This window comes from Mustela nivalis, assembly GCF_964662115.1.
Source record: "Mustela nivalis genome assembly, chromosome: 7".
In the NCBI taxonomy this organism is placed as follows: Eukaryota; Metazoa; Chordata; class Mammalia; order Carnivora; family Mustelidae; genus Mustela; species Mustela nivalis.
In genome coordinates, this window is record NC_139026.1 from 87052269 (window position 1) to 87063281 (window position 11013).

General features: G+C 54.4%; 1 protein-coding gene across 9 annotated transcripts in view; it reads right to left on the reverse strand.

The window, feature by feature from the left end:
• Positions 1–53: 53 nt before the first annotated feature.
• The window catches only part of KMT2D (lysine methyltransferase 2D), a 39577-nt gene continuing 28617 nt past the window's right edge, over positions 54–11013 (reverse strand). For 6 of the 9 annotated variants that reach the window (XM_082741147.1, XM_082741145.1, XM_082741149.1 and 3 more), the window contains exons 41-56: positions 10927–11013; positions 10664–10831; positions 10348–10507; positions 9643–9718; positions 9293–9468; positions 9064–9194; positions 8274–8406; positions 8071–8198; positions 6785–7925; positions 5805–5941; positions 5581–5711; positions 5077–5124; positions 3649–3934; positions 3347–3420; positions 3111–3219; positions 54–2952 (exon numbers count right to left, since the gene is read on the reverse strand). The exon at positions 10927–11013 is cut by the window's right edge and continues 54 nt beyond it. In XM_082741147.1, the coding sequence (XP_082597273.1) occupies positions 2860–2952; positions 3111–3219; positions 3347–3420; positions 3649–3934; positions 5077–5124; positions 5581–5711; positions 5805–5941; positions 6785–7925; positions 8071–8198; positions 8274–8406; positions 9064–9194; positions 9293–9468; positions 9643–9718; positions 10348–10507; positions 10664–10831; positions 10927–11013 (3078 nt within the window). In that variant the 3' untranslated portion in view covers positions 54–2859. The remainder of the gene's footprint in view (positions 2953–3110; positions 3220–3346; positions 3421–3648; positions 3935–5076; positions 5125–5580; positions 5712–5804; positions 5942–6784; positions 7926–8070; positions 8199–8273; positions 8407–9063; positions 9195–9292; positions 9469–9642; positions 9719–10347; positions 10508–10663; positions 10832–10926) is intronic. The other 3 variants (XM_082741151.1, XM_082741152.1, XM_082741150.1) reach the window with 3 other exon arrangements.

Consider the following 11013-nt stretch of genomic DNA (forward strand, 5'->3'; position numbering starts at 1 on the left):
TCTCGGACTTTACCGATCCGCTGCCGGCGAGGGTGACTGGACGGAGCCGCTTGTATTTAAAATGTTCTTTTTTTATTTGTCGTTTAAAAACAAACTTGGAAGAAGCAAAATCCAAAACTTGCCCTTTGCCTCTTGCAACATAAATTATGTACAGTTCAGAATGATCGCTGATACAAAACATGCCAAGGACAGGGCGCTGGGGGTGGAGGGAGAGAGGGCGCTTTAAAAAAGGGAATCATTTCATCCGTTGTTACGAAGGACCAATCTTGCTGTACAGGATACACACAACACAAAATAAAGTCTTCACGGGATTCACACTTGTCAGCGATTTATTTTTTAAAAAGGGGGAGGGTCCTGAAGGTGAGGGGAGAAGACTGTAAAAGGGAAAAACTGAAAACTGAATATGTGCAAGTGTAAACCAACCCAAAATACAAACACGGGGGGGGGGGGAGAGGAGGGAATTCAGATGCAATTATACAGGCGGGGTACTTTAAAAACAAAACAAAACAAAAAAAACCAACAACCAAAATTCCAACCTTGTAGCTTGGGTCTGAGTTAGTTTATATAAAAATTAAAAACTGTATAAGGTTCTTCACTAAATTCTACAGGACTATCGGATACCTAGCATATGCTTACAAAGTCTGCCCCATCCCCTTTTCCCAATCCCAGGGCCCAAGCCCCAACCAGAGCCTAACTCACAGGAGCCAATCTCCCTCTCCCTGTAGCCTAGAACTTTTGCTCTTGGAAAAGGAATATCCAATGGCTTTGGGGGCAGCAGCCCAGTCTCCTCACTGCCTGATTTAATGACAGTGGTTTTTTGTGGGGGTGGAGGATGTTATTCTCTTAAACATTTGCAGCTTGAAACAGTTGAGGAAGCAGCTTTAAAAAAAAAAAAAAATCTCCCTACCCCCATCAATCCGCAACCCCCCAAATTCAAAAACAAAACAAAACAAAACCTAAAATCACAACAGCGACCTTGCTCCCCCTCCAGCAGGCCCGCCCATCCACCGCCACCAAGCCCACCCCTACACTCCAGACATTTGATTCTTGAAAATATTAATTACAAAATGCCCTTTGCCCACAGCCCCTAGGAGAGAACTGCATATAAGCTTCATCTTCATCCCCACACTCCCTACTCAAGAGGGGTCTGGGGCCTCACCCACCCCCAACCTACCCCTAAGCCCCAGGAAGAGGTTCAACTGCAGCACAAGCTTGGGCAGAAAGGGGAAGGAAAGGGAGGCAGGGAACCCATCACCCTCTGGCTCCCCCTGGGGCCAGCTCACTTTTGTGCGTTATAACATAGTCCAACTATACAAGGGGGGTGAGAACTGCCCAGCCTCTATACCCCCACCTTACAGCAGTCACAGCCAGGGGGTGGGGAGGGGGTGAGGAAAAGGGCGGTAGGTTGGGTAATGGAGGGGGCCCCCCCACAAGGGGAGCTCCATGTGTCCGCCCCACACCCCCCTACCATTTATAAACTGGTTTTGTAAAAAGAAAATAGATATATTTATATAGAATATATAAAGCACAAAAATTAGTAGTTTTACATTTGCTCTCCCCGGGGGTGGGGGGAGAGGGGAGGGTTCTTACCTCCAGCCGGCTCCCCCATTCCCCACAAGACTATGTACAATCCCATGTATAAATAGATAAATACCCCCCACCCTCCCCGCGCTGACACTAAGCTCCCCACCCCCACATCACCACCCCTTCCCACCAGACCAGCAGCAGTTTGGTGACTGAGGGAAAGTGGGAGCTCCGGGCCACACCCTGCCTCACTGGGTATGGGCATGCCACTCAGGGATAGCCCTCACCCGACCACCCACCCACCCCATCCAGGGGCTGGAGGGCAAATGGGCTCATGATGGGGTTGGGAAAACAGGAGGGCGATATCCTGGTCCTAGGTTTAGCACACCCCTCCTGCCCCCATGTCCAGATGGAGAAGGAAGTCCTAGAGCAACTAGGGGCCAGTTATCCCCAATCTTCATCAGCATTAGCCTCAACCACCATCCCATGCCCATAATTAAAAACAAAGATGGATTTTTTGTTGTTGTTTTTCTTCCTCTTCCTACCCCCTTTCCACCCACTCAGAAGAGGGCAGTGAGGCGGAAGAGAGGGTCGGGGCAGTAGGGGGCTTGGAGAGGGTCTCACATTTCAAAACAGCAAAAAATCCAACACTTAAATGAGGTAGGTGTGGGTGCGGGGTCTCCTTGCCCGGCTTGCCTGGCTTGCCCTCCTGGGCAGCTGGGCGCCTCTTTCCCGTTCATGTTGCATTTGTCAGAGTGGAAAACAAGGAAACACAACCCATAGAGAGACAGAAACACAGAGGAGAAGAGGGAGACAGAGACAGATTGAGGGAAGGGGATGGGAGTGAGGGTGGGGGCAGGACCCGGCAGGCAGGGCCAGGTGTGGGACCCGGCCTTTGGGATTGTCAAGCTTAGTCAAGTCTCTTTGCAGCCTTGAGTTGGGCCGGAGAGGTCGGTGGGAGAAGCAGGGCTGTGAGGCCCGGCCACACATCCTCCTCCCCCCTCCCTGCTGCCTCCCAGTTGCTTCTGGGTAGTTCCCGGCCCATAACCCCCTCAAACCTGAGATGCCCAATGGCTGCTTCTGTCTGGCCCCTCCTGGAGCTGGGGGCAGAGATGCCAGCCTGGGGGCCGGTGGCGGGGAAGAGGGTTGCCCCTGGTGCCCAGGGTGGGCTTGGCCTAGGGCCCTCTGCCCCAGCCTCCTGCTCCAGGGGCTCCGGTCAGCCGGCAGCCCCAGCCCTGGGTCCTGGCTCTGGCTGCTACCTCTCTTCCCCCTCATCCCTTTCAGGGAAGAGGTTGGGGGTGGGGGGACTCCCCTGCCTGGTAGCCTCTAAGCTTCTTAGTTCATCCATTTTCGACAATTCCAGGCTCCACAGTGGCAGGGGATCTTGTGCTGATCGTCCTCAAAGTCAAACTGATAGTCATAGGTCAGCTGGAAAGAAAAGAGGGTAGAATCGATGCCAGCCCCCCAGAGGGAGTGGGGGTTGGGCAGAGATCTGATCTGACAGCAGTGGCCAAAGGAACTTGGTTCTGGGGAATAGCAGAGAAGAGGGAGCTGCTTAGTCACTCACAAAGGACACTTCCTCTCACCTCCTCTCCTTTGGGGATTCGCCGGCTGGAGATGATGATGATTTTATCCTCCTTGTCAAACGTCACAACTTCCGCCACACAGTTAGGGGCACAGGAATGGTTAATGTACCTAAGCAGTGGGCCAGAGTCGGGGATGCCAGGCAACTGAGTCGGGATGCTTTTGGCTCCTTCTTGGCCCACCCTGAGTGTCACCCCCAGGGACCCCTAAAATTCCTCCTGCCTCATTTGTCTCTCACCTGGCAGGGCCTCCAGTCAACGTAGCATCAATCACATGTTCGTTGTTTATTCGGAACATGTAGATGCCTCGATTCTAGAAGGGAGGAAGTTGCAGAAGTGGGAAGAATGTCAAAGAATGGCAGCGGTGCTAGTGGTGGGATTGGGTACCAGACCTGGGCAGGGGGCTTATCTTCAGTTCCTATCCCGCCTGTTTCCCATCTCTCACCTCCCCCGCCTCCCACAACTTTCCACCTGCTCTCCTGACCTGACCCCGATTCACCCTCCCTCCTCCACAGAGCGGGGGCCATAAGCCAGCCCCTACCTGCTCCTCATAGATTTTCTCCCGCCGGTTGGCCACCTCATTGCGAATGATGGTACCAATATACTCGATGACCATTGTGTGCTTTTCTAGGTCCTTGGCGGCGTAGAGCCCCAGGCCCTGGATACGGGAGCGGGCCAGGTACACGTTGTTCTTCCACTCGGTGCGCAGGCGCCGGTACTGTGATGACTTGGAGTGCACAAACTGCTTGCTGTATGGGGTGTTGGTCTCGCCTGTGAAGGTGCTCTGATATGCCTTGGACATGCTGGTGCTGTTCAGGGTGTGAGGCCTGGGAGGTGACACAGGCCATGACAAGACAGCTCTCCCTCAGACCAAGCACATGCCACCCGCCTCTTCCCTGGGATGTGCAACATGCCGGCTAGGGGCATGTGCCGTCTTGGAAATGGGAGCGGAGGCGTGTGGGTCTTGGCTTTGGTGTGATAGCCGCTAGTTGTGGGGACCCGTCCGACACCCTGAGTGGTGCAGAGAGCCCAGGATGGGGGACAGGGTGGGGGGGGCACCAATTCCCCTACACTGAGCCCGTTCTCCCATCTCCCTGCCTTATACCACCCTCCTGCCAAACATTACACAAGGCCACGCTCCTCTGGGAGGTCTTCCCCAAGCAGCCCAGGCCTGGCATGTAAGCTCATGGTTTGCTCAAATGTCTGAGTTCTACCTCTTGCACGTATTAGAAGCCCTGAAATTGGGGGCTGTGCCTACCACACTGGGCTGGATTTGAATTAAAAGTCGCTCTGAATTCACAGCCGAGAAGGTGGTACCCATTCCTTTCTTCACACTGTCCCCTTCTCTGACATAATGCTGGGCTCTGTACAGATGGCTCAGTGCAGGGGAATGACTGCTGCCTGGCAGGGATGCCTCTTCACCACCCTAGGGCACCAGCCAAAATCTTGCCCATCCCAGAGCAGTGGTTTTCAAACGTTTTCGATTCTTTTTGATTTAGAAGAGTTTTTTTTCTTTAATAAAATGTCATTGGAATTCCAATACATAAACTAGGTGAAAACACAATGCTTCTGGCTGAATCCAATTTGGGGAAGGGGGAGTTGTGCACGGGGAGAGCCAAGTTCTGCTCACTCGGTTTATGTGTTCCAAAACTTTCTGAAACACAGACAGTTTGAAAACCACTGTTGTAGAGCATCAAGGACTAGGGATGACTGGGTTAGTAGAGCCTGACGCTCTTTGCTAGCCCAAGGAGCAACAGAAGGCCTTTGTGAAAACCCTGATACCAAGATTCTGCCTCCCTCTACCCAGGGACCAAAGTCAGGCTACCATGGTACACAGAAAGAGCAGTGAACCACAGGTTGAGAGGTAAGTTCTGGTCCCAGCTGTGTGACCTTTGTCTAGTCACTTAACCTTTCTGGGTCTCAGTTTTCTCCGCTGTAAAACGGGGGTCATACCACCTGCCCTACCTACCTCATAAGGTTGTTGTGAGGATCAAATGAGATAATGGATGTGAAAACGCTTTGAAAAAAAAAGTATAAAGTGCTATACAAATGTAAGGTTTTATTATTTATCTACTATATTTCTAATTATTTTTGACACCAACTCAGCCTGGGGAAGGGAAGGTGACCCTAGCCTTATGGGGTGTCTCAGGTTTGGGAGAATCACAGGCCCCCTGGAAGCAAAATAAGAGAGGAAGGAGGGAACTGGCTCCCTTATCTACTTGACAGAATTTCACCATTGTCTACCCAGAACCTTCCCAAGTCATTCCCAGGGTGCCCAAGCAAAGTCTGTCCCAGACCCCAGGTCAACCCAGAACACCTGAGCAGGGTGGAGGAGGAAAGGAATAACCTAGGTGATTCCTGCATACCCTCTAGCCAGGAGGCTTAGAGTGAACCCCCAAACCTTCATAACTGGCCGGAGGGCCCCTGCCAACCCCCACTCCCACATCCCACAGCCCCCACCCCAAAAGCTCACCGTTTGTAGTGTGTGAGGATCTTAGGCTCCGATCGGGCACAACCAGTGGGATTGATCATGAGTGGCAGCTCCATCAGGGGGTGGCGTCCATAGCGGAATAAATAGTTTTGACAGCTCTCCACTCCGGGCAGCTGTGGACACAGGTCATGCTTGCCTTAGCCTGAGCATTTTTGGGGCACGGCCAGTGTCCCCAGTGCCCACATGGCGCCTGGCCCCCTTCTTACTGATTCAGCTATGCGCAGCACGGCATGCACCGTCAGCCCAAAGAGCTCCTCGCCTTTCAGGTACTCAGGGAAGAGCCGCAGCATGTCGGCCTCTTTTCTCATGGCAGCCACGGGTTCGATGATGCGATTCCACACCGCTAAGAGGCAAGGAAAGAGAGTGGCCCTCAGAGGCAACTTCTGTTGACTGACCTCAGCCTAACCTTGATCCGAAGCTATGGTCCTTTTCTGTAGCTTGCACACCTCTCTGTGACAAGGCTGTGTGGTTCTTTAGGACTCCCCACTGGCCTCCCAGTCCCATTCTCCCTCAACAAGCCAGAAGGCCTCCTACCCTGGAGGGGCACCAGAGAGAGCTCTAGGACACAAACACATGACCTCAGGGCCCAGGAAACCCAGCACAGGCCACCATGCCTAACCGAGAGCCAGAACACCAGGCCTGCTTTAGAGCTAGGAAGACCTGGGTTCAGGTTCTGGTACTGGCTATGGGCCCTTATGCCAAATACCTAAATCTCTCTAAGGCTCTGGTTCTTTATGTATGCACTGGGCAATATGAAAGTACTCACCTCACAGGGCTGCCAGAAACAAAAAAGCCTAGGTCACTTACTTCAGTGTGTGGTGCACAGCACTTGCTCACTTATTTCTATCGTTAATGCTAGAGCTCAAAGCAAAAGAATTCTGAGCAGGGCAAAGTAATCATAAGGCCCTCATGGTTAGGAACAGGGTGAGGGAGCCAGACGATGTGGTCTCAGAATAGTATTCCTTAGTTCCGCTGAGGCTAGGAAAAGGAGCTAGAATATGTGAAGCAGACAAGCAGAGTAGCTCCAATCACAAGGGAACGTAAGACAACTCAGAGAGGCTAGAACACTGTCTCTGGGGTTCTTAGAAGACCTCCACCTGCCTGAAGCCATGGGGGAAGATGACTCACAAAGACCCCATGGACCCCTTTCACTTGCACAGGAGTGTTTTGAGGGCCCAGTGCTCACCCTGGGGTGAGGCGTCAGTGAAGACCAGGTCCTCCAGGCCCTGCTCCATGACCTTGACGATGAACTCTGGCCTCCCGTTGTTCTCGCCGATGGAGCAGCGGTAGCAGCAGCGGCGGTTGTTGGTGCGGAGGCTCCAATAGATCCGTGTGGCCTCATAGCCCACGGGGTAGAGGGCCGTGGCGCTGTGGAAGTCGGCCATCTGATGCGGGAGCAGCTGTCCAATGGCGTGGAACACAAGGCCCCCTACACGGAACATGTGCAGCCGCTCTCCCCGCTGGATGATGCTGGCGATCTGCTTCACTTCGTCCCGCTCGATGTAGACCCGCCGGAAGACAGCAAAAGAGCTCAGCTCCTGCTCACAGGGCCCCTTGATCTTGTGCATTGGACACAGCATGGTCTTATCCTTAAAGAACATGCACTTGGCGCGGATGGCGCAGGCAAAATGGTAGACGTTGGGGCAACGCATTCGATTGCAGCTGCTGGTGGCACCGGTGCGCTGGCACAGGGAGCACTTGGTCAGCAGCCCACGGTGCAGAGCCACCTCCACGTTCATCAGCGCCCCACCCTGGGTCTCATAGACCTCTGTGGACCACAGGGCGCAGTTGAGGTGCACCCAGAGGTCCAGGTCTAGGTTCAGCAGGCGGGCGGGCCCATCAGTGGCCCCATCACCCTCCTCGTGACAGAAGCAGCAGCGCCTCATGTCACGAGGCACCTTGTCAGGCCGCAGGGCTGTGCCGAGCTGTTCCATAAACTCCGCCACTTCCCGCTCATCCTCCTGCCGCCCGCTGCCCTTCTGGATGGTCAGTAGCAGCCGCAGTCGCTTCCAGCGCACCCCCTTCCACTTCTTGAGGCGAGGTGGCCGGGAATCTTCCCCTTCTTCGGGGGGCCGGGCTCGGGGCTTGGGTCGGGCCGATTCAGGGGATGAGGCCAGTGGCAAAGGCGATGGGACCGGTGGCTCAGCCAAGGGTTCGGTGGGGAGTTCTACCAGGGGTTCCGCAGGGGGGCTAGCCGGAGAGGGTGCCAAGGGGGATGGGGGCGGGGAGGGCTCTTCAGGAGGTGGGGCAGAGAGCTGTCGCACATCCAGGTTGGAGACATTGCAGGTGTAGCTGTGCTGGGCAGCTGGCTCTGGGGCAGGGCTCTCCTACAGAAGGGGACGTGCCCGCTATCAGCGCCAGCTCCTTGCGTTGCAAGTCCCCTCCCTCCTCTTACCCAGGGTCCACTCTCCCCAAAGCCCTCTGCCTTCTGTGCTCTCCGCACACCCACCCTCTTTTCTCTCCCACACCTACCTGTTTCAGGAGGCTCAAGATGTCCAGCTGGCTCTTGAGGGTATAGCCGGGCAGCACTGCATCAAACTGCTTTAGCCAGTCAGGGCCAGCTTCCGGGCTCTTGCCTCCCAGACCCTTTTCTTTCCCTCCTACAGAAAGGAAGGGATCAGAACCTCCTAGCAGCATCCCTCCCTGCAGGTCCTGAGACTTCCTGCCGCACTCACCAGGGCCCTCAGCTTCTCCCTTCTTCGGCTCAGTGCCCGGCCGGGCAGGGCTCTCTGGGAACAGCACCTCATAGGAGTTGGGGATCTTCATGCTCAGCAGCTCTGCCACTGCCACCATCACACCATTCAGGTTCTGCCAGGGCAGGGAAGGGGCCAGGAAGACCGTGTCAGCAGCACGGGGCACGCACTGCCACCACTCTGGCAGGGACACAACACCCAGACCCTGCTCCCCAAGTGGCCCGTCAGTCCTGCCCTTCTCCCGTGCTTCCTTCACAGCACCTCTCCCAGACTGCTGCGGTCAGTAATTGGTGCTCCATGACAAGGGCCCCGTGCCCACCAAGTGTACAAATGACACACCCTATGTTCACCATTTGGGAGACTCACAATACACATTAGCAAACGAAAGAATCTGAGAAGTTCTGTAGTAAAGAAACTTGTTTTGTGGTTTCAACTGGGATTTCCAATTTTCTTTGACCACAAAACCCTGTCAATGTTAAAAAATAACAAAGAGTTCCACCAAATGTAACTGGGGACATGCTGTCTTGCAGCATTCGTCGCATTCTGTGTGCTCCCCGACTGGCTGACTTGCATCTATCACTAGACTGTGAGCTCTCTGACGGCAGGGACCTCACATGCTTTATTTACCCTAATCCTGCAGCCTTCAGCCCAGGCGCTCACACACAGTAGGTCCTAGTACATAGTTCTGAGCAATTGAACTTATCCACACACGCTCCAGGGACTGTCTTCTGACCAGGATCCCTTTGACCTCCAAGGAACCCCCAAGACACACCTTGGCCGCAGCAGCAGAGACCGTCAGCATGACGGACACCTCACTTCCTTTGCCCTTTTCCCAAGTTGTGGCAGGCAGCTTTCCAGGGGCCTCCGGGTCCAGGGCCCCATAAGGTTTGGTATCTGGGAAGACTGGAATGTGAGAGGGACCCAAGTAAACTCCAGCTGCCTCTCTCTCCCAGCTTCAGACAACCCAGCCCTGCCTGGTCCATGCCCAGAGCAGCCTCTACCTGGGATACTGGCCCGAGGAATGATGGGGATGACAGGGGAAAGAGCCCGGTCTTCCTGCTCCCACCGGCCTGAGCCCAGCTGAGGGAAACGGGGAGCCTCCTCCCCCAAGATGCTTTCAGGGGACGAAGCCGGCACAATGCTATCAGGAGAATCGCTGTCCTCATCACTTTCCATCCTATGGGCCAAAAGTAGACATTTGTTGGTATAGCCTTGTAGACATTCCCTCCCAAATTTAGAAATTAGTAGATGTCATAGCCTTATGTGAAATCTGCCACTGGCCAAAGGAAAAAAATAGGCAACCCGCCCTCCATCCCTATTCCTTATCCCCATTTCCAGGCCCACCCCGTACCTGACATCCTCAGTCTGATTGTGAGGGGGTGTAGGCAAGGCGGCCAGCAGGTCTAGACTCTTCACCTCTGAAGCATCTGAAGGGTAGGAGGGGAGAAGAAAAGTCAGGCTGGTGGCCAGAGATGACGGACAATCTGCCCCATGTTTCAGGCCTAACTACTACAAGACCTAGTCTAGCTCTCATAACCACTACTATCTACCCACCCACCTACCTACAACCCTGGGTAAATGAACTGTATTTATCAAGACTTTCCCCTGGGCCAGGCACTGGGCTTTATTTATCAACTTTAACAACTCCTGCATAAGAATATTCTAACACCTATTTACAGTGAGGAAACTGCGGCCCACACAAGTCGGTCATGTTACTTAGCGGCGCTTAATACAGACAGATAAATACAGGCACCAGAGAATTCAAATCCACAGCTCACTGTAGTTCTATACACACTAAGGCACTGTAGGCTGTGCCTCATGAACAAAAGCCTCATCGACACCCTTCCCGCCACCCACCTCCTCTGTTGCCCGTGCTCTGGAGCCCTGGCTTCCAACGAATCCACCCTGAAGAGGCCAGGCCCTTCCTTAGATCAGGTATCCTGTCCTGTGCACGCACAGGGCCACACGCAATCCTTCCCATCTCAAATTGAGCAACTTGGATCCCAGCCGCCAAATCCTACAGGAGGAGGAGAGGCCCACTCTGCTCCTGACTTACCCCTCAGCGTCCCTTCAGTATCCCGGGCAGAGGCAGCATCCTTGGGGTGCTCCCCCAGCTCTTCAGATGGGGTGACGCCATTCACCATCTTCTGCTGCACCGATGGGGGTGGGGTGGGGGGCAGCGACGAGGGTGGTGTCGGCGGGTTACTCAGGTTATTCTGGGGGTGGGGTGGGGTGTTGTGTGCAAGATGGCAGAGGGAGAATGACGTAATCTCCTGACCCCACATGACATCAGCAATTTCCTCATCTTCCACTCCCACCTCCACCTCCCCAAGAACCTCGTCAGCCCCAAAAGGTATTGCCATTTTTCTGACCTTGGTAAGCAGCTGGGAATAGTAGTCAGGGCCAGTGGGCAGTGCCCCACTTCCAAAGGCCCCCCTCAGCTGGCACTGCCCGTTGACCGGGCAACCACTGCCGAAGGGAGCAAAGAGGCTAAAATTGGCGGTGATAGTAGGCTCCGTTAGGGGCAGCAGGGACAGCTCCTAAGAGGGGCAAGATGACAAAGTTGGAAACCCGCAGTGTGTACATCTCTGCCACCCCACAGCTAGGGGCCAGGGGGCTGGCTCCTGGGGATTACCTGTTTCAGCTGTTTCAGCAAGGCCTCGCTGGCCCTGACCCCGTCCTCCTTCCGCAGCTTCTTTCGGGAGCTCACCAACCTGTCACT